Genomic DNA, 26,587 nt, shown 5'->3' with positions numbered 1-26,587 from the left:
CTGTCCCGGGGTCTCAGGTCTCATGCTGCCCTGTGCTCATCAAACTTACATCCAGAAGAACTTTCCATGCTTTTCCACCCGTAGGAAGAAAACTCCCTGTAAGAGGGGAGGCAGGAGGCAGAGCCATGAGTGCTAAAAGGAGCTGCAAAGCCCCAAACAGAGCAGTTCCAGAACTCTGACAGGGACTGTGATGTTGATTCCTTGATGTCAGCTACATGTGGGATTAACTAAAACCCCAAAATGGAGGATAACATCTGTGAGGTGTTTTTGCTTAATGTGAAATGGGAAGATCGATTTCTGATCAATCCTTTTTGAGGTAGGGAGACACACCTGTAATCCAGAATATTTGACTGAACCCTTCCCCCATTTGTAATCTGGGCCACACCTTCTGCTGAAAGCCTACATGAAGACATGGAAGGAAAGGCTTGCTCTTTGTCTGCTTGCTCTTGCTGCATCTGTGGGACATTCCTGCTGGCCCGCCCTTGCTCTGAATAATGACAGCAGACTTACATTTATTTATGAATGCCTAGGCTTTATGCTAGACCTGTTCCCAGCTATCTCATAATTCAGTTATCCCATTTATACTATTCTAAGTTCTGCCATGTGGCTGGTCACCTCTCCTCAGTTTCACACATCCCGCTTCCTCCGAGTGTGCGTGGTGAATCCCCCATGCTTCTCTCTTCCCAGAGTTCCTCTCTCTGATCTGAGTCCTGCCTTCTACTCTCCTTTACTATAGGACATAGGCCTTTTATTTTACCACTCGGAATGTGCTTTAGGTAGGCAAGGTAGGACGGAGACTCATCTTCACACAGTGTACAACAGCAATACCTCAACATTGCCCCCTTTAGTCCTATAAAAGGCTCTTTCTCTGACATCATCAACTATTTACAATGAGAACAAGTATAAAAGTGTAATTACAAAAATTAAGAACCGGGTTCAGGCTTCACGAGAGGCCGCTCTGCTCCACCACTCGTTGGTTCCGGAGGTCACTGGAGCTGTGGGGAAATGCTTGCGTGTGCGGCGCGGGGCACTGGAGCCCTTTTGCTGAGGGGCTCCGTGCAGGCTTCTGGCCGTGTTCCGTCGCGCCTCTTCTGGACTGCCCCGAAACACCGTGATACTGTTTGTGCCTCAGCAGGAGGCCTGGGTGGTGGAGCGAATGGGCCAATTCCACCGGATCCTGGAACCTGGCTTGAACATCCTCATCCCCGTGTTAGACAGAATCCGGTATGTGCAGAGTCTCAAGGAAATTGTTATCAACGTGCCTGAGCAGTCAGCTGTAACTCTTGACAATGTCACTCTGCAAATAGATGGAGTCCTTTATCTGCGCATCACGGATCCTTACAAGGCAAGTTATGGTGTGGAAGACCCTGAGTACGCTGTCACCCAGTTAGCTCAGACGACTATGAGATCAGAGCTTGGCAAACTCTCCCTGGACAAAGTTTTTCGGGAGCGCGAGTCCCTGAATGCCAACATTGTGGATGCTATCAACCAGGCTGCTGACTGCTGGGATATCCGATGCCTGCGTTATGAGATCAAGGATATCCATGTGCCGCCCCGAGTGAAAGAGTCTATGCAGATGCAGATAGAGGCAGAGCGCGGAAGCGGGCCACAGTTCTAGAGTCTGAAAGGACACGAGAGTCAGCTATCAATGTGGCAGAGGGGAAGAAACAGGCCCAAATACTGGCCTCCGAAGCAGAAAAGGCTGAACAGATAAATCAGGCAGCAGGAGAAGCCAGTGCAGTTCTGGCCAAAGCCAAGGCTAAAGCTGAAGCGATTTGAATTCTGGCTGGGGCTCTGACTCAACATGTGAGAGGCTGGGTGGATAGGTGGGGATGGGGGATGGGAATAGACAGTAGAAGGGCTTCTCTCTTCTGTCCGTGTGGGGAGTTCCTGTCATTGTGGCTCCATTAAGCTAGATTATGTGAGCTTTGTGTTAGGATTTGTATAGCCCCTTTTCCAGAAATGTAACCTTTCTCTTCTCTCCCTAAATCTCTGACCCCTGATTTTTATCCACTGTGGCTATAGAATGGAGATGCAGCAGCTTCTCTGACTGTGGCTGAGCAGTATGTCAGTGCGTTCTCCGAACTGGCCAAGGATTCCAACACAGTCCTACTGCCCTCCAATCCCAGCGACGTCACGAGTATGGTGGCTCAGGTTGGAGCTCTTTGAAGATAAGCATGCAGTAACAGTGTCAGAAGCCAAGAATGAAGGTTTCCATTAACTCCTGCAGATACCTGTGTCAGGGTTGTGAGTCACCCTGCTTTGATGATTTGTAAGATTCTTAGAATTGTTTGCAAGGCTCAGAAAACTGAAGTTTGAAGGATAAGGAAAACCAAGGGGCTGGGTATGATAGTGCATGCCTGTAATACCAGCGCTCAGGAGGAGACGTAGGAAGCTCACAAGTTAGAGGCCACTTAGACTCCACAACAATACAACCTTGTCTCAAAAAAAAAAAAAGAAAGAAAGAAAGAGAAGAAGAATGATGATAAAGAAAAAAAAACTAAAGCCAGGTGTTGGTAGTACATAACTTTAATCCAGAGGCAATGGGCAAGTGGAGTTTTGTGAGTTCGAGGCTACCCTGGTCTACAGAGAGGAAGTTCTAGGACAAGACTACACAGAGAAACTCTTGTCTCAAAAAAGAAAGGATGGAAAGGAAAAAGAAAAAAGAAGAAACAAGAGTTGGGCAGCCCCTTTGTGTGGTTTGGGACAAAGCTGCAGAGTGTTCTTACAGCTTTCTCTCTTGTCCTTCTTCTCAGGCCATGGGTGTCTATGAGGCTCTCACCAAAGCCTCAGTGCCCGGAGCCCAGAACTCCAGCGAGAGCAGAAGAGATGTCCAGGCCACAGATACAAGTATTGAAGAACTGGGCAGAGTCAAGCTCAGTTAGTAGAGGTGACTTGGCCAGGGAGTCTAGGGACCGGGAGCAGTACTCTTCAGACTCTGGCTCCAGCCTCCCGGCCAAATTTTAGTTTTTATTTTTTTATTTCAACTTAATAATCATGTAATAAACTCACCAGTGGCAAAAAATTAAGAACCTAGTTAATTAAATTAATAATTCTTAATAAAGTATTATTAATTCTTTAATCAATTCTTTATTTGTTTACTTAAGAAGAATTCATTTTAAAAATTAAGAATGTTCATTAATTCTTAATATAAAAATATAAGAACAACGTTCAAAATTTCTGGTTCAAAAAAAAAGGTCTAGCTCATTTGTATTTGACAACCATTGAGAAATTACTCTATTATCTATTCTATGAATCCAAAGTTCTATCTATCCTATGAGTCCAAAGGTCTTTGTCTAATTCCCTTTCTATCATAGCTTGAAGTTCTTTACATAAAAAATAATCTTCCTAGACTTAAATTGTTTTATTTTTTTAAATGATAGTCAGTTTTTTAAAGATTTATTTATTTTATTTATGTGAATACATTGTAGCTATCTTCAGACTCACCAGAAGAGGACATCGGATCCCATTACAGATGGTTGTGAGCCACCATGTGGTTGCTGGAAATTGAACTCTGGACCTCTGGAAGAGCAGTCAGTGTTCTTAACCACTAAGCCATCTCTCCAGCCATAAATTGTTTTCTTAAATCTTAAACAACTTAAGCTTACTGTAAGACTGTAACTATCTAGTCTTCCACCCCATCAGTGACCTGAGAAGGATAACTATTACCTGAGAAAACAGGAAGTGCAGAGCAAGCAGCTACCAAAGCTACAGAAACGGCAGAGATCGCTGCCTGCCTGGACAGTCACCCAGGGTTCTCCTGCAATGCTGGGCCGTCCATCTTCAGGCTACTTGCCCAGTATATGACAGACATTTTTTTTTGTGAAGCAGGAATATTGAAGGACTTCCCCAACTTGTCTTGGCAAAGCTCACCAGTCAGCTTCCTCTGTGTTCTGCTTGTCCACTGTTAGGACAGCATGCAGTCTGCAGTGGAAGCAAGGGCAGGTGTTTGGCTGGTGTCTAGCTTTGCCACATTTGAAGCAAACTCCACATGGAGGTCCTTCAGTGCCCATCATCCTCTCTGAAGTAGAATGGGGGTGCTGCCAGGCACGGTCATGTCTCACTGTTATGGAAAGCCTGGTGTTAATAAAACATCTTTGAATGCCATATTCTGTAGATCTCTGAGATTTTTGAAGACCACCTATCTATAGTATATCAGAATAGGCAAATGTTGCTTGTTTCTAGCTATCAACTATCTGTTCACCTTTTGAAACATCTACAAGAGGCTAAGGAGAGCTGATTTCTGTAATTAACACAACTAGTACCTGACATGTCCATAAGTTTGACTGACTGACTACCAACTTGCCTTTCTTAATTATCTTGAACTCTTTGCAATAGTTTCTTTTCAAGGACTAGAACTTTACAATACATTTTAAATTGAGTTGCAGAGGTGCAATACCTTAAACAAGATTTGAAACATGTATACCATATGTTGCAACACAATATAAGCTCAAATTTCTCTCAATATACAAAAATCCAAACGAATGTAAAATATGTGAGATTAGTAGTTGTTGCTCTTTAGTCTAAAATTAGAGCCAACAATCTACCCTTTGGTCCTATCATTTCTTTATAGTCCTGACATGGAAACTTCTTGGAAAGTCAGTTATACCAAGTGATGGTTTGCTGATGCACACACGTGAGAAAGACTGTTTTGCTCAAGCAGACACAGGTGAAAGGACATTTTGATGCAGCAGACATGTGAAAGGACCTGTGATGAAGGAGTATAAATATGACCTCACAGACAGTCGGAGACAAGCACTGAGCATTTGGTCTGGCTTGCTCCGCCTTGCTGTTTTTCACTAAGGATATGCATGTATTGGTTTGCCCTACATAGTTTTTGAGATCCAATTGTGGAAACGCTGCCACTGAGAGAAACTCTCCAAAGAATTGCTGCTGAGGTTCCTGTGGCTTCTTGGTTGGTGAGCCTTGTGGTTTCTTCAGGATTGAGCTACAGTTGCTGGTTCGGGCGTGGTGTCTGCCTGCCGAAAGGACTGAACTGCAGCTGGTGGGGGTCTGGGGAAAAGAAGATTGAACAGCAGCTGTTGATTTGAATTTGCTGTTTGCCACAGGACTGAACTGCTGACAAAGAAGATTGAGCTTGCCCCCTAAGAGCTACTGTCAACCAGGTCCACCTCCCCTATATCCTAATAAATTTTCTTTCCACTACCTCTTCTGGGTGGTGGGCAAAAGGAGAGGCTGTACATTTACTAAAGTAGGTTGGAAAAAATTAATGCCTACAAACCCCTTATTTTCCTTTTCATCTCTTCTCCCACTCCGACACTAACATGAGATAGTAGAGAAAGAAAGACAGAAGAAAGAAAAAGAGAGAAAGAAATTCCTGAATCTAATCACCTTTCCTTTGTTTCCTCCCTGACCAGGACCTTTAACCACTTGTGACCAACCCTACTTTCCCAAGGACAAACATTCTACACCCACGCAACCACCAATTTCTACCACCCCACTCTTGGGAGTGAGAGCTTAGTGCTCTTAAAATTGTTTCCTGCTTTCTGGGAATGATGATGTCTTTCAGGGGCCCTAAGATAATTAGGATAATGGTCCAGTCCTAAGAAAGCCAGCTGTAACATTTGCTGTGCAGTCTCTGAGTGATGGGAAAGTGCAGGGCTTAACTGAAGTCCTGGATGGAGCAGTCTGTGAGGCTGGAAGACTTTAACTAGATGTTCTGAGGTTGTTCTGGATGCATTCTTTTGAGGAGACAGCTATTGAGGCAGTATGAGGTTCCATCGTACAGGCTATTTGTCTTGTCTTCTTTGGTGTCTTGTCCTTTGTCTGTAAACACACAAACTTTTATAGGTAATATACATTTCTGCATTAACTCATGTATGGTTAATCTCTATAAGTCTGTTTTGTGCTATGATCTCTATAAGTCTGTTTGTGCTATATTCCCAAGCTACAATATAAATATCCACCCATGCCATAGGAAATGGTGACTGGAGAAACCATGTGGACTTTGTAGCCAACAAGATTTATTGGCTATGAACAGCTGAAGTCCTGGCTGGAGACATTGATATCTCAGCCATTTTCAGAGCTGTTTCCCTATAGAGGGATGTGATTCATGTTTTGTTTTGTTTTGTTGTTCTACTTGTTTTCTTCTTTCATTTTTGCAGCCAAGATTTTCAGGAGGTCTCCCCTGGTCAAATGTAATCTTTATCAATTTTGGAAGAATTCACAACTTTCCTTCTCTTGTTGAAACAGAGGAAAAGCATCTCCCTGAACTCAGCACATTTCCTTCCTTTCATTCTGAGGTTCATGTATATGTATATGTATATGTATATGTATATGTATATGTATATGTATATGTATATGTATATGTATATATGGTGTGTGTAATCCAGCAGTCCTTTCTCAACTCCAGTGTTTTTCAGCGGCTGTGTTACCTGTCTGTAGACTATAACCAGACTTCAGACAAAGAAGATTCCAGGAGGGGAGGTAGGGTGTGTAGTCCATGAGGAGGAGCCCTGCACTTTTGTGCACACATGTAAAGAGCTTGTTGAGTTTGCTAATTCATTCAGCAGAAGTCTGGTGAATATGTGTGGGAATGGATTTTGAGGGTGTGGGATAATGGTGGAAGGAACATGAAACCAGGTCAGGCTGAGATTTTGGATATGGGAACTCTGTGTGGAGATTGTAGCTTTAGTGTGGAAACTTTCGAATTTTAAAAACATGTTAGGACTGTGTTTCAATCTTTGGCTGAAGGGCTTATCAAAATATGGTCCACTGAAAAGGAGTTGAAGATGCCTAGTATCTGTTTGATTAGTGTTGCTAGAGGGATTTTAAGGCTCAGGGAATATGCGATGGTAGAGTGGTTATGCTGTGTAAAACCTAATTCTTTGCCATGGGAAGGCTCAGGAGACATGCCCTTCACTGATCCTATCAGACACACAACAGCGAGAGGGGCACCAGCACATTTGAAGAGCTTTGTGGTTGTCCTTTTCCTTGTGCCAGAACTTGGGGTTGTCAGTGCTACTGCTGAATTGGATGAATTACATGCAGTGGGTTTAATTGTTGACAGGGGCCAGGTAGTAGCACCCAATGGCTAAAGGCAGGGTCATTGTAACTAGCATATGGGAAGTACAGACAATGTAATGTTCACAATGGACTACCCTACCCAGAATGGTCATCATCGCAACCATCAAGACACCATATAATTCTGTGAAGAGACATAATGAACACAGCAAACCTCATTAAAGAAAGTATTTATTTGCAGCTTGCTTACAGTTCCAGAGGTCAGTCCACTCTCATCACAGTGAGATGCAGGCAGGCAGCCATGGGGCTGGGGAGAGGGCTGAGAGTTCTACACATAGATCCACAGACAGGAGAGAGAGAGAGAGAGAAAGAGAGAGAGAGAGAGAGAGAGAGAGAGAGAGAGAGAGAGAGTAAGCCTGGCTTGGCATTTTGAAAACCAAAGTCTTCCCTCTGACTCATGTCATCAAACAAGGCAACATTATTTTCTCAAGGCCACACCTCCCACACCCTTGTCCAGCAGTGCTATTCCTTGATGATCAAGATTTCAATATATGCAATTTGCAAGCTGTAAACCCCTTGTAAAATCAAAATAAATAAGCAGATAGATCACATTCTTCCCCCACACTCTGTCACAGAATGTGCATCACCATTCCAAAATGAAGGAAAGGGAGCATAGTGGGGAAATATTGAACCAAAGCAAGACCAGAAACCAGCTGGGCAAACTCCAAACTCTGCACCTCCATGTCTGATGTCAAAGCACTCTTCAGATCTACAACTCCTCTCAGCTTGTTGACTGCAACACACTCCTCTCTCTTGGGCTGGTTCCTCTCCCTCTTAGCACTGATCTTTGAGAGGTGTCCATGACTGTGGCATCCCCAACATTTGTGGTCTCCAGTGGAATCCAGGTCTCACTTTCATAGTTTCACACAGAGGTCTCTCTGGGCCTCCATGCATGGACACTCCTGCCTTACACCTGACCTTAGTGTTGTTTTTCTGACTCTGAAGACACCAGAACCGTATGACTGAAGCTGCCAAGTTCTCCTGCTTGGTATAGCTGCAGCTTTGCCCCTCGCTCAAATATGTTTTCAACAGCCTGCTGCTTTTGATAGTTTCCTTCACTGCTTAAAGATAAATTCCCTTTCATAAGTTAGAAGCTGAGCTGGTTGTGGTCTTGTTCAGGAGTATGCAGTCCCTCAGTATGTTGCAAGGACACGTGAATCATAGGCAGAGTCGTAGTGACCTGTCCCCTGAACCTTCACCCAGACGATGCCCTATTCTTAAAGATATCTGTATTCCCCCTGAACACCCACGCTCCAGTGTTATCCCCTTCCCCATGTCCTGCCTTTCTGTGTTTATAACCCCTGTATGAATGAGTAAAAATTACAATTTGATTTTTAAAAAAATAGAATAAAATAATAAAAAAGAAAAAAAGATCACATTCTTTCCCCACACCCTGTCACAGGATGTACATCACCATTCCAAAATATAGGAAAGGGACCATAGTGTAATGACCACCAATCTCTTTCTTTACAGAAGTCTTATTTCTCTCCATTCCTTTTTTGTTCTTTTAAAGAATATTTTTATGTATATGGGTATTTTGCCTCCATGTATGTTTCTGCACCATGTGCATGAAGTGTCCCAGGCCATCAAAATAGGGCTCCTTATCCCCTCTGAGACTGGAGTTACAAGTGGCTGAGCTCTGGGAACTGAACCTAGGTCCTCTGGAACAGCAGTAAGCGTTCTTCACCTCTGAACAATCTCTCCAGCTCCATTATTTTACTCAGAAGTGACACCATCTTTATTTTTATGCCTTGGCTCTCTGTGATTCTTTTCTCTACAGCCGCAGGGCCTCACTCAGGCCTGAGCCACCTAATTATCCTGCAGAGAAGGTTTGAATAGGAGAAGCCCTGGGTGCCTCAGGGTCACAGAGTACAAGAGAAGGAGCTTCACAATCTGTCCCCACAGTGCTCAGTCTACCCAAACGTCTGATGTCCTCCAGCACCAATGCAGCACTGGTAACATAACCCACACATGGAACATTCCAGATGCCCTATGTAGGTTTATATTGTCCAAAACCTACTCTCATAAGCTTACTTAAATGTTTTAACCTCTCTTCTAGCTCACCACTCACCAGAGGTAGTAAGTAGAAAGGAAAGGTTAATAGGCCAAAAAAGGATGTAGACCTGTTCAGAAATAGTTCCTTGGGGTTAAGTCTAATCTGCATTGTCAGGATATCAGCAGTTGACTTCACACAAGTCAGCAATAGCAAGTCAATTCAGAGGAAACTTTCAGAGGCTCTACCAATCGGTCGGAGCCTGCAGAAGCAGGAGAGAAGCTGCAGGAACACCACCAGAAGTTCTTTGGTTCATTTCTCTCTACAAAGTCATGACAAAGGATCAGCAAAGAAGGCAAGGCTAACCAATGCCACAGCATCCTCAGTAAAGACTGGCATCAGCAAAGTCCAGCAAAGCCCTGCAAAGCCCAGCAAAGCCCAGCAAAGACCTGCAAAGAATGGCAAGGTGAAACAATGCCACACAGCATTGTCTGTGGTCTGTTGGGTTATATTTATACCCTTTCTAAACATCACGTGTTCTCTCAAGAGAGCATCTCTCAAGGTCTAGCAAAACATCACATGCCCCTTTTCCAGGCAGCTTCCAGAAAAACACCACATGTCTGCTTCAGCAAAAACATCCTCCCATAAGACAGTTTTCAGAAAAACATCACACAATACCACTGTGTCTCCAAAGATACCAGAAATTTCCACTTCAGGCCTGGTTCTCCTAGATTAGGTCCTTGGATCATCAGGCTACATTGCCAAAGTGCTTCTTGTATGCCACCCATGTCTGTTTTTAACGTATAGTCTGTAATTCCATCTGTGTCCCAAATCTTTATTTAGTATGGACCTTTGAAATAACAGAAAGCTGTTTTCTCCTGACTGGTTTTCAAACATTGGGAATGTGACTCAGTGACTAGAGTTCTTGTAAACCACAGGCCACAGGTTCCATTTCTCAATACCTCCAAAAACAGAGTGGTGGCACCCAGTCCAGGATGGTGACGTGACTCCGGGAGAGGTGCTTGCCATCAAGTCTGACCACCCAGAACCCACATGGAAGGATAAAACTGTCCCCCTAAATGTTGTCTTCTGACTCCCTCTTCCCCAACAAACACACCACAGCTGGGGAGTGTCATCGTTTGCACACCATACACATAAAGCAATAGTATAAATACATAGCACGTGAAATAGTTTAATATTCCTGTGATTATCCTTACTTGGATTGCCCTTCAATCCTCCTGGCAGCTTCTCATCACAATGTGGGTTTTGGACACAGGGAAATTCAACCGCTGGAAAGTCTGAAGGCAAACTGAACACAATTTGCACTTACGTGTCCTTAGACATATATGTCCTTATACATATGTGCCCTTATACACACGTGTTTACATCTTCTTCAACATGAAACCAGCATGGTTCCTTTTTCATTTTTATTGCACAGATTTAATAATTATGTGTAGGGATGTGCATGTCATGATTCCCACGTGAAGCTCAGAGGATAACTTACAGGAGTCAGGTCTCTCCATTCACCATGTGGCTTCCGTGGATGAAACTCAGGGAGCCAAGCTTGGTGGCAAGAATCTTTACACTCTGAGCCATCTCCATGGTCCCTTGGAGACCATTGGGTTTGAACATTTCCTTTGGAAAGTTCCTTCATTCCTGGACTTGGTACATGGAAGAACTGTGCACCATGACATTAGAAAAGGGGTTTCCTGATAGATAGATAGATAGATAGATAGATAGATAGATAGATAGATAGATAGATAGATGCCAGCATTGCCTTAGGTGACTCTAGAGAACCAAGCCTTTTTGCCCATGTCCCACCTGTGGCAGTGTCAGCCAGCTACCACCTGTGAGAGGACAAATCTTTTAAATTCAGACTCCATTTTAGAGAACTTGATCTCAGGCAAACTAACAGATGGGTACCCACCATTAGTTTCCAAGTTAACTTCTAACAAAACCTGAGCCAGGCACCAGTCTCTAGGCTAACCCCCAACAAGAACAGCATTACCTGGTTATCACTCCAACAAGACTTGTGTCTTCAGGTTATTCCCCCAACAAACCAGCACCCCCAGGTTACAAGCCAATCCCCTGACTAATGGTCACCAAGGCAGAGTAGCATGGCTACAGGGAGTGCCCAGGGCAGATTCAAGACTGCATCATTAGTAGCTACAACAAATGGATGGGAGGAAATGTAGTGTGACTTATCTTGTGCACCCGGCACACTGAAGGATCCCCACTGGGGTGTCTGATCTTTATCCCTGGAGACACAGAATCCTGGGAACAGGACAAGGCTCAGGGTCTCAGGTATAGGATGTGATCTATCTGTTCATCTCTCACCCCTGTGTCCTTGTGATCACAGACTCTCAGCCTGTGCTTCATAGTGATGGAGAGAGCAGAGCCCAGAGGTGACACAGCCCAGGAGTGACCCCATCAAAGATCACAATGGACTGAGCACACCTGGGCACAGCCTCATCCTGTCCCAAGAGATACACACAGCATAGTGACACAGATTCTGGAAGGTTCTCCATCTGCCATTTATTTCTTCAAAAAAAAAAATCTGAGTATTCTCAAGCCAAGAAATTAACAAGCAATCAACCCTCAGGTCAAGATGTTAACAATCAAGTTCACATTCAGATTCTTATTCTCAGTGTGGAAGTGAGGAGCTGCAGCTCAGGGCAGCATGGAGCTGACAGGATGCAGATGTCCCCCAGTGTTTGGCTGGATCAGGAAGGTTGGCAGTGGAAGGGAACACAGGCAGTGCAGGGACAGGGTCCTGGTGGGCAGAACAGGCTGGACTCCACAGTTCTTCACATTGAGCCCATAGGATCACAGGGAACATCAGACACTGTTGTCTAAAGAGAACTGAGGGCTCTGGATGTCACAGGAGAGACCTGAACAAACTGTCTGTCACTCAGTCCACTCCAGGCTGCTGTCTTCATGCTAGAGAATGAGAGTCATGAACCATCACTGTGAAGTCAACATCCCAACAACCCACCACTCATAGGGGATTCTGGGAGTTTCTGAAACCCAATCATGTCCACATTGCCACGCCCCAATCAGGCCCCAGAGTGTCACCTTTACAATCTGGGAGAGACATATTAGAGCTCTGGGAGCTGTCCTTGCCTAGGGTAAAACAAAACAAATGTATATGTATATGTATGTGTATGTATTCTTATCAAGGTATAAATGAAACCTACAGAAGATTTCTCTGGAGTAGCTATTATGGATTCCCAGAGCTCCCATCATCCCCAGCTTCACTCCAAACGCCCCAGAACAATCCTGTCCCCAACACTAACCTGGAGCTGGAGCATAGTCTCCTCCTCTTCCACCTGTGAGAAGAAAAGCTGTGAGAGTTCAAGGAAGATCTTGACACTAGAAGTTCCCAGAACTGACAGCAGACCCAGTTGGAGACAGTAGCAATGCAGGGTGTGGCTGTATTTCCCATTAATGAGCAGAGCACACTTCTAAAGAGGCTGAGAGAAAACTCAGACCCTGCCCTTTCCTACCTCTGTTTCTCCTTCTCATTATGACAAAAGCCACCACAGCTCCAACGATGGCCACAGCTCCAAGGACACCCAGAACAGCAATGATTTTCATGTTAAAGTTGGTGGATGGAGGAGGCTCTGGGAAGGACAGGGACAGGAAATGAAGGTGAGGGTCATGACCCCAGCTCTCAGCCCTGATCAGCTCAGCGTCTGCAGAAGGCTCCAGCTTTCCCTGACCCCAGCTTTGCACCCACACCCTCCTTACCCCATCTCAGGGTGAGGGGCTGAGGCAGCCCCTCATGGTACACATGGCATGTGTAATTATGCTCCTTCCCAAGAGGCACCACCACAGATGCCCACTTCTGGAAGGTTCCATCCCCTGAAGGCCTGGTCTGCACAAGCTCCATGTCCTGAGTCAGCTCCTCCCCATTCAACTGCCAGGTCAGGGTGATGTCAGCAGGGTAGAAGCCCATGGCCCAGCACCTCAGGGTGACATCACCTTCAGATCTGGGGTGATGGTTAACATGTGCCTTTGGGGGATCTGTGTGGAAGATTTAAGCAATCCCATAATTAACAAGACAAACTGAAATCTACACAAGACACAGTTAAATCAATGATGACACTGAACTATGTGTCTGACACTTCAACTGTCATCCCACCAGTGACCAGGAGGTGGCGCTGGTCCCCTCAGCACAGAACTGCACATTTCCCCTGGGGGCTCAGAAGCTAAGAGGGAATCCACGTGAGCCAGTGGGTCAACACTGCTGTCCTTATGTGATGTTCTACAGCATGAGACAGATAGTCAAAGAATGACAGATAGAATGAAAAATAAGTAATTTATCATGTGTTTGTGTTCATATCTATATTAGAAATTAGGGCCATATGTACTGGAAGGGTGCCACCACTGAGAGTCAACCACTGTGGTCATCTGCCTTACCAGTATAACTGTCAGTCCAAGTGAACAGCCATCACAAAGTGTGTAGCAGAAATATGGTGAACCTCTAACACTCAGCCAGAGAAAATGACTCCCAGCCCCTGTCTCTGGACCACAAGATACAGGTGTGTTACACAGGATCCCTGGAGTGTGCTGTTGACCCCAGTGCAGCACTCACTGGAACACAGTGGGCTCACAGGGTGTGTGGATCTTCCCTCTCACTCCAGCTCTGGATTGCAGAAGACCCTGTCTCTCAGAAAGTCCCATTTCTTTTCACTAGGGGGAGCACTGTAACTTGTGGGGCAGTGGAAGAGCAGGAGTATCCTGGATGTTTAGTTCTGACAGGAAACAGTCTAAGCTCACAAGAATCTCTCCTTTAATGAGAACCGTGATTTAACTTGTCTAATTATCGTGGTTAGCAGTCTCCCCTGGCACCTGTGGAGACTGATACAAACGATAATACAAGGGCATAGAGAAACAGGATCACTCCAGTGCAGACAAAAACTGACTAGAAGCAAAATAATTACTTCAAGAAACAGAAAGATAAGAAGAGAGAAAAAATTCCACAGTTTGTATCTCTGCAGGGTACCCCATAAGAGCTCATGTGACCTTCACCACTGTAGGAATAGATAGAAGTGGGGTGTTGAAGGGATGCAAACCCCACAGACAGGGAGGGATCTGCGAGAATGTATTCTTTGGAAAGTTCTAGAAGCTGGGGAACCAGCCTAGTGTAGGGAGCCCATGTCTCTCATCAGGTAAAGGAGACTTCCGGTCCTGAGGTGTAAGGGCTGACACACTCAGCATGACAGGAGTCAGTGTCCACAGACAGTGGGTGTGGGCAGAGAACAGGCCTGGGAGAGGCCATGGCTGACAGAGGCTACAATCTGACTGAAGGGAGCCACCATTGTTAAGCGGAGGGGGGAGGGGGACATTCTCTCCTTCCCTCCTGAAACAGACCAAGAACTGTCCAGGGAGAAGTCTGACCCTGGCAGAGTCAGTGCAGTCACTGTGATGAGGATCAGGAGACCCAGGGACACTCTCTCCCCTCTGAGACAGGGGCATCCCCCCAGCTGAGGGTTTCTTCTTCCCCAGGACTGAGCCCCAGCCCGAGGGCAGAGGGAGGAGCTGCCCGCAGCCCCTGCACCTGTGCGCAGCAGCGTCTCCTTCCCGAGCTCCAGGTGTCTGCGGAGCCACTCCACGCACTCGCCCTCCAGGTAGGCCCTGACTCTCTCTGCAGCACCACCCTGCTCCCACTTGCGTCGGGTGATCTGCGCTGCCATGTCCGCCGCCGTCCACGTTTCCAGGTCTTCGTTCAGGGCGATGTAATCGCGGCCATCGTAGGCGGACTGCCAGTACCCGCGGAGGAGGCTCCCGTCCGACCCCACGTCACAGCCGTACATCTGCTGGATGGTGTGAGAGCCTGCGGGACCCCGCGGTCAGCCCCGCCCACCCGCCCCGGCTCCGCCCACCCGCCCCGGCTCCGCCCACCCGCGGACTTCTCCAAAACGAAAGGGAAACCGGTCCCGGGTCGGTTCTGCTCCGGAACCTCGGACTTGGGACCCGGGGCGTCTCCGGCCCCTGTGTCGGGACGTGGAGGGGTCGTGACCTTCGACCCGGGGTCACTCACCGCCGTCGCTCTGGTTGTAGTAGCCGAGCAGGGTCCTCAGGTTCACTCGGTTAATCTGCTCATGTCCCTGGGCGTTCCGTGTGTTCAGCTCCCAATACTCCGGCCCCACCTGCTCCATCCACGGCGCGCGCGGCTCCATCCTCGGATTCTCCGCGTCGCTGTCGTATCGCACGAACTGCGTGTCGTCCACGTAGCCGACTTCCATGTGCCGGGGCTCCCCGAGGCCGGGCCGGGACACGCCGATCTCGAAATACCGCATCGAGTGTGAGCCTGGGGGCGGCGCGCGGTGAGACCCCGACCTCCTCCCGGGACCCCGGGCGGGTGCGCGGGCCGGGAGGGGAGCAGGGCGCGGGGCTCGGGACGCGGGTGGAGAAGGGGCGGAGGGTCCGGTGGGCGACGCGCGGACGAGGCTTCCCCGGTGCCGCCCCCGCCCCTCCCCGCAGAGCCCGTTTCCCTCCCGACCCCGCACTCACCCGCGCGGGTCTGGGTCGGGGCCAGGGCGGCCGCCAGCAGCAGGAGCAGCGTGCGCGGCGCCATCGCCCCCATCTCGGATCCGGGAAGTCTGAGTCCCGCGGGCTGCGAGGACTTTATAACCAGTGCCCGCGGCGACGCTGATTGGTTCCCTGGGATCGCGTCACCCAATGGGAGTGAGACCTGTCAGCGCGTCATCAGTGTCCGGGCAGAAGGACCTGACCCAGGTTAGGAGCAGAAGTGAAACTGGGGAGATGGGGAATCCCCAGCCCTGGGCTTCCCCACCCCTGACCTCACCGCCTGGAGACTAAGACTTTGTCTGAACCCTGTGCTGTGGACAGAGCGCTGTTTGTCATGGTGTCTCCGAGTTCTGACCCAGAAGCTGTCTGGACACCAGGAGAGACCTGCAGGTCAGACTCTCTGTGTCTTCTCCTCCACCCTTCCTCTTCCTTCTTCTCTTCATTAGTCAGACCCTGGACTCTTCTAGAAGAAAAGCCACTTCCTGGAATACAATAGCGACACAAATGGTTGAGAATGGAGTGGAGAGATGCTTCTCCTTCAACAGAGGGTCCTGCAAGCCCCACACGGACCCCACAGAGACAAGGCTCTGTGTTCACCTGCAGTGGGAGACTCACACTGCCAAGCCTGACAGTAAAAAGGAGACTTTGCCTCTTCCCTCAGGATCTGCCTTCTCAACCTCGGGCTGAGAGTCAGACTCCTCAAGTTTCTCCCTAGATGAAGCATCTGTAGCCCCAGAAGGGCATGTGTTTTATTTACATGGTAAATAGGGTAGTGGTGGCACACACCTTTAATCCCAGAAATTGGGAGGCAGAGGCAGGTGGATTTCTGAGTTTGAGCCTAGCCTGGTCTACAGAGTGAGTTCCAGGACAGCCAGGGCTCCACAGAGAAACCCTGTCTCGTTTAAAAAAAGAAGATCTTCATTCTCAGTCCTGAGATTGTTCATGTGGACCTGGGTCATTTTCTCTGCACTTAGACCCCCTTGCCCACTGGGAAGAGAGTTTGGTATCAAAGGGAACATAAATTTTATGAATCACCCCATTCTCCATGTTTTGTTCCAGTGTTCTCCAGTGTTTATCTAAACGTTGTTAACATTAGGAACGGTAGGGTGATGTATATCTGTAGTGTGGGATGTTCTGAGCACCCCCATTTTTAACTTACAGGACCAATAGGCCAATCTTCCACAGGTGTTAATGTCCTTAAGGCATGATGGTCTGACTGTCAAGGAAAGCAAGCAAAGGAATCAGCACTGGATGTGGCATTTGGTGTATAGGAATCACAATGGGTTTCTGACATCCTGCTAGTGAGCAGTCTCCAGTCCTGATTATCTGGTTCTTCCCATGATATGTTCCCATGAGACAAAACAAGGAAAGCATAGTGCTAGGAGGAGAGGGGATAACACAGCATGGTGTTAATGAGGGTAAAAACAGCCATGAGAATGACAGAGACAGAGCCTTGTGTGGTTTTGAGAGGTGGGGGTGAGAAGCAGCTGCATCGAGCTGTGTCAATGAGAACATGAGTGTCCTTCCAGGTGATCTGGTTGTGTGCCCTCGGTTGCCTGCATGGTCTCCTCTTTGTTTTCTCTGTGATCCCCAGGCATGACCTCTTTCTGACTGGAGGGGTCCCATCAGACATTGCAGGCTGGTCCCCAGACAGGGTGAGGTTGGTCCTCTGGAAAGATACAAACAAATCCCCTTCGTGTAGTTGATAGTTAACCTGACTTCCTCCAACACCTGTCAAATGGGTCCTTCTGTCTGACTGAGATGGGTGGTAAAGGTGGTGGTTCACTCCAGTGACAGACAATGGGAGGTTTGCCTTGTTTGGCATAGATGTTGAACACATTCAGTGTCAATAATGCCAGGTTTAATTTGGTATTTGTTGGCAGGAAGCCTTGTGTTTAATTAGTTATTTTTTTAAATATTTGATTTGTTCTTTCAATGACAGCTTAGCTCTGAGGGTTGTGAGGATGACCAGTATGGTGGACAATCTTCCAAGACTTGCAGAAATTGTAGAATTGATGTCTGTTGAATGAATGCAGGTCCGGTATCAGCTTTGATATGGAGAGGGACCCCCATAATAGATAATTGGAGAACATGCGATTAATAAGGTTTTTAAATGGGAATAGGTATCAATAGTTAGGAATACAAATTTTTGTGTACGGAGTGATGGGATGTGGGTGACATCATACTTGCAAGAGAGCATTAGCCTGAGAGCCTCTGGGGTTGGTGCCCAATTGTTGTATAGCAGGGGTGTGAATTAAGGAGGCACAGGAGGAGCAAGTTCTGAAGATGTGTTTGAGGTATTTTATGGGGGCATTGGGGAATTTGAGCTGTAGCCCTTCCAGATTAATATAGTTATCTGATGGGAGTTCTTTAGCAGTGAGGGATGACAGAGTAAAGGCCCCAGTTGTGACATTCTTACCAGCTAATGTGTTGCCATCGGAGAGGGATCTGGAAGGGATGAGTGTGACCACACATGGCTGACTAAAAACAGGATATGTTCTAGCTTAAAGTATTTTTGAAATCTTCATTAATAGTTGGGAAAAAGGGTCACCACCGAGTCTGACATAGGAGCAGGCTAGCCAGGGGAGTAAGCTGACCGTATAAGTGCTGTCTGAACATAGACTAGCTGGTTCTTTTAGGTATGTTAAAACCAGGAAGATTGAATACAGTTCTGTAAATCGGGGAGAATTATCTGTGAGGGGAGAAATGTGACTCAGAGCTGCTGTCTCTTTGATATACTGTGCAGCCATCACTCTGTGGCTCTCCATCTGTAAAAGCTGTGGGCCTTGGGATAGCAGACCAAGAGAACAGTGGAGGAGGAAGCCACCTAAAGACTGGTGGGGCTGCAGGAATTTATCTTTGGGGAAATGGTTGTCTGTCTGTCATCAGAAGCCAATGAGGCTACTAGCAAAAGAGGTGTGGTTTCTCAGGAGCCATTGGATGTCTGAGATGGGGAAGGGAAAACAGTTCCATCAGGTTCTTTTTTTGTTGTTTTATTTCATTTTGTTTTGTTTTGTTTTGTTTTGTTTTGTTTTGTTTTGTTTTGTTTTGTTTTTCGAGACAGGGTTTCTCTGTATAGCCCTGGCTGTCCTGGAACTCACTCTGTAGACCAGGCTGGCCTCGAACTCAGAAATCTGCCTGCCTCTGCCTCCCAAGTGCTGGGATTAAAGGCGTGCACCACCACTGCCCGGCTTCCATCAGATTCTTTACCTATAATTTTTAAGGTATGCTTTCTTCCTGTCCTTATAGTGGATAAAGTGTTAACCTGGGTTAATAGTTGAGGCGCTACCCCTGTTGGAACATGGAGCCATTCTAGGATCCCCTGAGGTTGATGTAAGGCTCCAACCAATGTGTGGGAAGAACTGAATGGAAAGACCTGGATTGTGTGTTGTGGATCATAACATGCCAGGTATTTCTAATGTGGTGTTTAATAGAACAAAGTGTCCCTCCTGCTACTGGCATCAGGGAGAGAGGAGAGAAGGGGTCCTTGTAACCCTTAAGTAAATCAAATAGAGGCTGTGATTGCCTGGTTGGTATGGTGAGCCAAGACCTAAACCAATTAATACTGCCTAAGAAGCTTTGAAGAGTATTTAGGGTTAATGCACTGGGGAAGTCACTGACAGGTGTAGCTGGCCAGACTGAGGGTATGCTGATTTCTCTCCCTAGGAATGTGATGGGTTGAATAAGTTGAATCTTTCATTTTTAAAGGTTTATTCTCTTTTATCTATGTGAGTACACAGTAGCTCTCTTCAGAGACACCAGAATAGAGTATTGGATTCCATGACATATGGTTTTTAGCCACCATGTAGTTACAGGTAATCGAACTCAGAACCTCTGGGAGAGTAGTCAGTGCTCTTAACTGCCGAGCCATCTCTCCAGCCAGAACAAGTTGAATCTTAACTTTGGATAATAAAAAGCCTCTTTCTGTTAGGGCTTTTAAGGCTTGTTGTTTAAGGTTCTCTGAGGTTAGGTTTTGATTTTGCCTTTTAGCTTGTCATATTAACAGGTCATCCAAGTAATGAAATATACAGAGGCCTGAGTTAAAAAGGGGTTTTAATGCACCAGCTACAGCTTCTTAACAAATGGTGGAGCTATTAGCCCTGCTTGAGGGAGTTCCCTCCACTCAACCCTATCAGCTGGTCCTGAGGTATTGACTTTAGGTACTGAGAAGGCAGTTAGGAGTTAACTGGTCCCAGACCTGGAGTGTACATAAACAGACCTGCTTAAAGCAGCCAGCATGGAGTAAGGCTTACTAAATTCCTGTGGAGAAATTATACTGGCTGAACAATTGGTGTGAGGCAGTGGTCTCATTTCCTCACAGGGAGAAGTGGGATACACATGACGACTTAAATATATTTTGTCCATTTTTCCTTTCCCAGACCTGTTCCCAATGTTTGTGAGATTACAGAGGTGCTCTGACTCGGGGTTTGGGGAGGTGCTGTAGATGTAAGCATTTCTGCTCAGATGGAAGGGGATCTTGGGACTTGGAAGTCCAAGAACCACACAGCTCTGAGGTGGGACAGTGTCCCAGTGGAAGGGCATCCTGAGACACAGGGGCCCAGGAACCACACAGCTCTGAGAGGAAGCCTCCTCAGCAGAGGTGTTGCAGCTCCCAGGGGAGGGTTTCTCCAGCTGAACTGAGGATCTCAGTTCCCTTCTCTTCATTGCTGCTTTTGTTCTTGGCTTCTTCTGATTAGAGAGAGAGAAAGTCACACCAGGCAGCAAATTTCATGAAAGAGATTTATTGGAGGATTTAGGGTGTGGAGGGATGAAACCAGAGATCATGGCCTTTGCTCCCAGGAGTGGGCAGCAGGGAACTGGACAAAGGGCGGGGCTTATGTAGGATTTCTGAGGGGGTGGAGCTTCTTAGGGCAGAGATTTCCAGACTGAGGATTGATGGGATTTCAGGTCCTCAGTTTGGGGTAGCTCAGGGATTTCTGGGTTTTCCTGTTCAGGGATTAGTGGCTTTTTTTCACTCCCTTTTCCCTGGCATCGGGCTCATGGGTTAGAGTGAGAAGTCCTTCCCAGATGCAGCTGACTTTCGCTGAGGCACCATCTCTTGAACTTCAAAGTCATGTCTTAAGTTTCAAAGGCAAGCAAACAGGCCCATAGGCTTTAGAAGGGCCCTGTGATAAATTTGCTTTCCCAGACCTGCTCCCGGAATGACGATGCTGGGACTAGTTATTCATTAATAAATGCCTAGGCCATAAGCTTTGGCTCATGCCCTGACTAGATTTGTCTTAGTCAGGGTTTCTATTCCTGCACAAAACAAGTTGGTGAGGAAAGGGTTTATTCAGTTCCAAGTTGCTATTCATCACCAAAGGAAGTCAGGACTGGAATTCAAGCAGTTCAGGAAGCAGGAGCTGATGCAGGGGCCATGGAGGGATGCTGCTTACTGGTTTGCTTCCCCTGGCTTGCTCAGCTTGCTTTCCTATAGAACCCAGGACTACCAGCCCAGGGATGGCACCACCCACAATGGGCCCTCCCTTCCTTGACCACTTATTGAGAAAATGCCTTACAGCTGGATCTCATGGAGGCATTTCCTCAAGGGAGGCTCCTTTCTCTGTAATAACTCCAGCTTGTGTCAAGTTGACACAAAACCAGCCAGTACAGCTTGAGAAAGAGGGTGGAGCATATTTATGAATGGATGCAGAGGGTCTGCCACATGCTGGCTGGCATCTTCATTCATTCATCACAGTCTGTCCAGTTGCACAGTCTGTAGGCAACAAGCCGGGTTACACTAAGCACCAGGAAAGCCAGGCTTAAGTTTAAAGTAATACAGCTACTGTTCCTGGGGTGTTCTCGTAAGTGGAGTGGGATTTCTGTGTGCATCTACAGATGCAGGGTGAGTCTTGATGGCACTGGTGTGGTGCAATAAGGTTCCCTGAGCATCCTGCACCTCCTTTAGAGTGTTTCCACATCAGAGTAACCGTCATCAAAGGTAGGGCTGATTGGAACAGCTCCCTTGTAACCAATCAGCCTGTCCTGCAGTTTTCCCTGCTTACAACTTGCTAAATTCAAATGTGCACCCATGTTGTGTGGCAGGATTGTCCTGGTAGACTTGACACCCTTCTTCTCACCCCAAAATGTGAACCCAAGGCAAACAAAGGAAACAGTGGCACCAAAGTCCACCTTCGTGAGCCAGTGAGATTTTACTGGGTTATTGGGAGTAGAGGTGATTGGTTACTATGGTGATTTGAATAAGATTGGCCCAGGGTGTGGCACTATTAGGAGGTGTGGCTTTGTTGGAGTGGGCGTGGCTGTGTTGTAGAAAGTGTGTCACTGTGAGGATGGGCAATGAAACCCTACTCCTAACCATACTAGGTCTTCTCCTAGTGGCCTTCATATAAAAATATAGAACTCAGAGGCTGGTGAGGTGGCTCAGAGGTTAAGAGTACTGACTGCTCTTCCAGAAGTCTTGAGTTCAATTCTCAGCAACCATGAGATAGCTCACAACCATCTATACTAGGATTTAATGCCCTCTTCTGGTGTGTACTCCTATGCATAAAATAAGTAAAGAAGAAGAATACGAAGAAGGAGAAGGAGAAGGAGAAGGAGAAGGAGAAGGAGAAGGAGAAGGAGAAGGAGAAGGAGAAGGAGAAAAAGAATAGCTCTCTGCTTCTTCAGTGCCATTCATGCCTGGATGCTGCCATGTTCCCCCCTTGATGATAATGAACTAAATCTCTGAACCTGTAAGCCAGCCCCAATTAAATGTTGTCCTTATAAGAGTTTCCTTGGTTAGGCCAGGTGGTGGTGGCGCATGCCTTTAATCCCAGCACTTGGGAGGCAGAGGCAGGTAGATTTCTGAGTTCGAGAGTTCGAGGCTAGCCTGGTCTACAGAGTGAGTTCCAGGACAGCCAGGGCTACATAGAGAAACCCTGTCTCAAAAAAAGCCAAAAAGAAAAAAGAAAAAAAAGTGTTTCCTTGGTCATGGTGTCTGTTCACAGCAGTAAAACCCTAAGACAGTTACTTACAGGAGTAGGGGTGACTCAAAGGCAGATCACACAACCCAGGTGAAGACTCATGACAGCTGGGACCCGGGAACTCTGAGAACCTCCTCTGGGCCGATGGGCTGCTCAGAGTCCTCCAGAGGTAACTCCAGGAGAAGATACTTGTGGATCGGGCCAGTTTCACTTTCTCAGAATGTGTTTGTTTACATCCTGAGTCCAGCCTTCCTCCCTCACCTCCTGGGGGATGTCTCAATATCTCTGCTGTCCAAAAAAGCTGCAAGCTCTGGGAAGATGGTGCTTTAGACGCGAGCTGACCGCGCTTCCCTGCTTCACTGCTGTTGTTACCCTCACAGCTCCGGGTAGGCTGCAGTACTGATCAGGATATGTGGTTGCAGTTCCACAGATGGCCTGCAGGCGGCTCTCTCCTGGCCTGTGGAACTTGGTACTATGAGTACACCCACGTGATTTGAACAAGCCAAGGAAAATAGGGAACCACACCGCTGTCAAAAAGCATACCTCTTACATGACACCTCTGAAATTGTTACAAATCATTTGGGAAATTCTAGGTGAGCGATGACAACTTTTAAAGAATTTATCATTAAAGTCGGTGGAGGTGTTATTAAAACCTTGGCGTGGTGCCCATGCCTTTAATTCCAACACTAGAGTGGGGTGGGAACAGAGGCAGCAGATCTTTGAACTTCTAGGTCACCTGGGTCTACACAGGGAGTTCCAGGACACCTGGAGCTACACAGAACCTTGAAATATATTTATAGTGGCAGAGCATTGAAAACCCAGCTGCCATGATGACAAACTACTGCAAAGCTTGCTTGCATCTCAGTTGCTGTCAAATAACGTGACTTCGATTCTTGCCAGTGGCCCAGGGCTCTGAGCATGTTCCCGAAGTCACTGTGAGCACAAGATAGCTCAGGACTGTTCCAAAGAGCAGAGACAAGAGCACACACACACAAACACACACACACACACATATCACCGGATGCTCCCAGGGCAGCACCCAGGATAAAGCCACTGTCAGCGAGCTTGTATCTGAGATCCAATGCTTGAGGATAATGCTCAGTTGCTGACTGCAACTGCATGCTTTCCTTGTAAGCATTTGCCAGATTTGAAACAGGCTTCTGCCAGAAGGGGGTTCTGGTTAACTGGCAGGGAGCTGAAGTGAGCAGGTCTGTCAAACCTTCCAGCGTGTAACGAAAGCATGTATGTGAAAAGAATAAAAGCCCATGGGCATTGTTAGCTCTTGCTTCCAGGGAGGCCTGCAGTCTCTCAGACACCTCATAACCTACTATGTGGTACTAAATAAATATATATATATATTTAATTATTTATTTTATGTATGTGAGTACATTGTAGCTCCCTTCAGATATACCAGAAGAAGGCATCAGATTCCGTTATAGATGGTTGTGAGCAACCATGTGGTTATTGGGAATTGAACTCAGGACCTCTGGAAGAACCATCAATGCTCTTAACCTCTGAGCCATCTCTCTATCCCAATAAAAATATTTTTAATTATTTTTATTTCATGTGCATTGGTGTTTTGCCTACATGTATGTCTGCATGAAGTCTCTGGAACTAGAGTTTCGAACAGTTGTGAGCTGCAGTGTGGGTGCTGGGAATTGAACTTAGGACCTCTAGAAGATCAGCCAGTGCCCTTAACCAATGAGCCATCTCTCCAACTTCTGATTTACTCCTATGTACATGGGTGTTTTGCTTGCACACACATCTGTGCACCATATGCATGCAATATCCACAGAGCAACATTACCCACAGAAAACACTATCTGAATCTTTTTTTTTTGACACTTTAAATCTTACTTTATGTATGAGCACTTTGATTGTATACATGTCTGTGCACCATGTGTGTGGACTGCCCATGGAGGCCCTAAGAAGGCGACAGGTCCCTCTCCTGGAACTGGAATTACAGATGGTTGTGAGCTGCCACGTGTGTGCTATGAATCAAACTCATGTCCTCTGCAAGAGCTGCCAGTGCTCTTAAGTACTGAGCCATCTCTCCAGCCCCACCATCTGGTTCTTTTTTAGATAGATCCGGGGCTTTTTAGCTCCTACTGGTGCTGCCACCTACAGAAACCTTTCTAGAAATGACTGGAAGAGGGCAGCAGCTGTATTGGTGTTTTGGAAGTATTAAGGGACTGCCTTCACTCTCTAGAACTTTTGTGGACACTGTACTGTGTGAGAACCAACCTCACAGTGACATGTCTCTGTAGAGGTTTCTATTGCCTTTGTAAACACCATGACCAAGGAAACTTAGGGAGGAAAAAGTTTATTGGACTTACACTTGCACATCACTGTTCATCACTGAAGGATGTCAGGACAGGAAGTCAAACATGGCAGGAACCTGGAGGCAGGAGTTGATGCAAAGGCCATGGAAGAGCACTACTTACTGGCTTGCTCAGCCTTCTTTCCCAACCCCCAATCCACACCACTGTGATTTTTCAAGGCAGGATTGGGTTTCTCTGACAGCTCTAGCAGACCAGACTGGCTTTAAACTCATAGAGATCTGCCTACCTATGCCTCTCAAGTACTGGTATCAAAGGCTTGTACCACCACACCCAGAAGTCAGCCTTTCATTTTTTCCATTATTCACTTTGCAGCTCGCACCCTGTCTCCTTTTAGTCCCCCCCCACACACACACACATTCCTTCCCCCTCCTCCCTCCCCTTTTCAAGAATGTGCTCAGTCCTGCTTTCTTATAGAACCCAGGACCACCAGCCCAGGGAGAAGGGCTGGGCCCGTCTCCATCACTCACTAATTAAGAAAATCCCTTACAGGCTTGCCTGCAGCCCAATCCTATGGAGGAATTTTCTTAACTGAGGCTCCCTCCTGTGATGGGCTTAGCTTGTGTCAAGCTGACATATAAAACTATCCAGCACACCTGACTGGGCAAAGGGAACTCTAATGGTAATTGTCTTCAGTGGAGAAACCTAGCAAGGCTTCAAGTCTTCTGGCTTTCGCTGTGAACATCCATCCCTTCCCACCAGGATGTGGCGGCCAGATCTCTTCAGAAATGAGGATCTCAGGAGCAGAGGGCTAAGCAGCAAGAGCACTTGCAGAAAACCCAGCTTTGAGGCACAGCACTGAGTCAAGTGGCTCACAGCCATCTGTGAGCCGCTCCACGGGTGCCCTCTGGTGCCCTCTGCTGGCCTCCACAGGCAATGCACATTTAGTACATTTAGATAGATACTGTCAAAACTTGTACACATACAATGAAATATTCTGAAAATTAAAACAAAGAACGAAATGGAGACTGAGGCGTTTGGCTGTATGTAAAGGCAGTTCGGCCTGATGAGAGACCCCGACTGTGGGAAAGCTCTTCTGTGCAGAGACCATGCTTCTCTTTGCTAACCCAGGGAGACATAGAGAGGTGCAACCAGCGGCACTGAAGGGGAGACTTTTGCTCATACCTTTGAGCAGGGACAGCTGCTCTTCCCCAGAAGGCCTGAGCTCTGGGACATGTCTTTCTGAAGACATCCATTTCCCCCATGACCCAGAGTTATGCCACCGACCCCTTCTGAGCCACGCACACCAGTGCTGAGGCTGGCGGTACAACTGCAGTTGTGTGGATCTGAAATCTCAAACCAGCAACACAAGTTTCAGCCTCTGTCAGGCCAGACTGGGCGGGGCCCACGCGGTGCCTTAGCAATGCCTGACCGTGAAGACCAATTGATGTCTGCACCGGGTGCAGCAGTGCAGGCAGCGGCTGTGCTGCAGTTACTTCCACCTCCCACCTCCTGCTGCCGCCCCTCCGGGGATCCCAGCCACACTGCCAAGAACCTCAAGATAATCCTAGAACAGGCCTGCTCCACAGACACAGATCCATGTCTGAGCTCATAAGCTACCTAGGCTTCATGCACAAATTTCTGAACTTGAGACCAAAATGAGAAATCGAAGACAGGCCAGACCTCTCCCACAGCTTCCAAGGCTTCCGGGCCCTGCCCTGGTTGACGCTGTCTTTAACCCCAGCCAGAGACTCCAGGCTCTTTACAAAGCAAAGCTTGTGTGTGTGTGTGTGTGTGTGTGTGTGTGTGTGT

At 47.1% G+C, this 26,587-nt stretch overlaps 1 protein-coding gene, 1 long non-coding RNA gene and 1 pseudogene across 7 annotated transcripts in view; 2 read left to right on the top strand and 1 right to left on the bottom strand.

Annotated features, from left to right (window-relative positions):
* Positions 1–15,637, bottom strand: part of LOC114638045 (H-2 class I histocompatibility antigen, D-P alpha chain-like) — a 111,927-nt gene extending 96,290 nt beyond the window's left edge. For 3 of the 6 annotated variants that reach the window (XM_028786397.1, XM_028786400.1, XM_028786393.1), the window contains exons 1-5: positions 15,557–15,637; positions 15,084–15,353; positions 14,601–14,876; positions 12,788–13,063; positions 12,544–12,660 (exon numbers count right to left, since the gene is read on the bottom strand). In XM_028786397.1, coding sequence (XP_028642230.1) covers positions 12,544–12,660; positions 12,788–13,063; positions 14,601–14,876; positions 15,084–15,353; positions 15,557–15,629 — 1,012 coding nt within the window. In that variant the 5' untranslated portion in view covers positions 15,630–15,637. Of the gene's footprint in view, positions 1–11,547; positions 11,978–12,053; positions 12,161–12,333; positions 12,367–12,543; positions 12,661–12,787; positions 13,064–14,600; positions 14,877–15,083; positions 15,354–15,556 lie in introns of those variants that run through there. The other 3 variants (XM_028786398.1, XM_028786401.1, XM_028786394.1) reach the window with 3 other exon arrangements.
* On the top strand, positions 1,006–3,011 carry LOC114638048 (annotated as a pseudogene).
* On the top strand, positions 15,610–16,613 carry LOC114638053. The gene is made up of 2 exons (XR_003713816.1): positions 15,610–15,781; positions 15,896–16,613. It is a non-coding gene; the product is annotated as an uncharacterized LOC114638053 (long non-coding RNA).
* The last annotated feature ends 9,974 nt before the right edge of the window (positions 16,614–26,587 follow it).

This window comes from Grammomys surdaster, unplaced genomic scaffold (assembly GCF_004785775.1).
Source record: "Grammomys surdaster isolate TR1022 unplaced genomic scaffold, NIH_TR_1.0 125504, whole genome shotgun sequence".
Classification (NCBI taxonomy): Eukaryota; Metazoa; Chordata; class Mammalia; order Rodentia; family Muridae; genus Grammomys; species Grammomys surdaster.
This window is presented reverse-complemented; position numbering and strand designations above follow the sequence as displayed.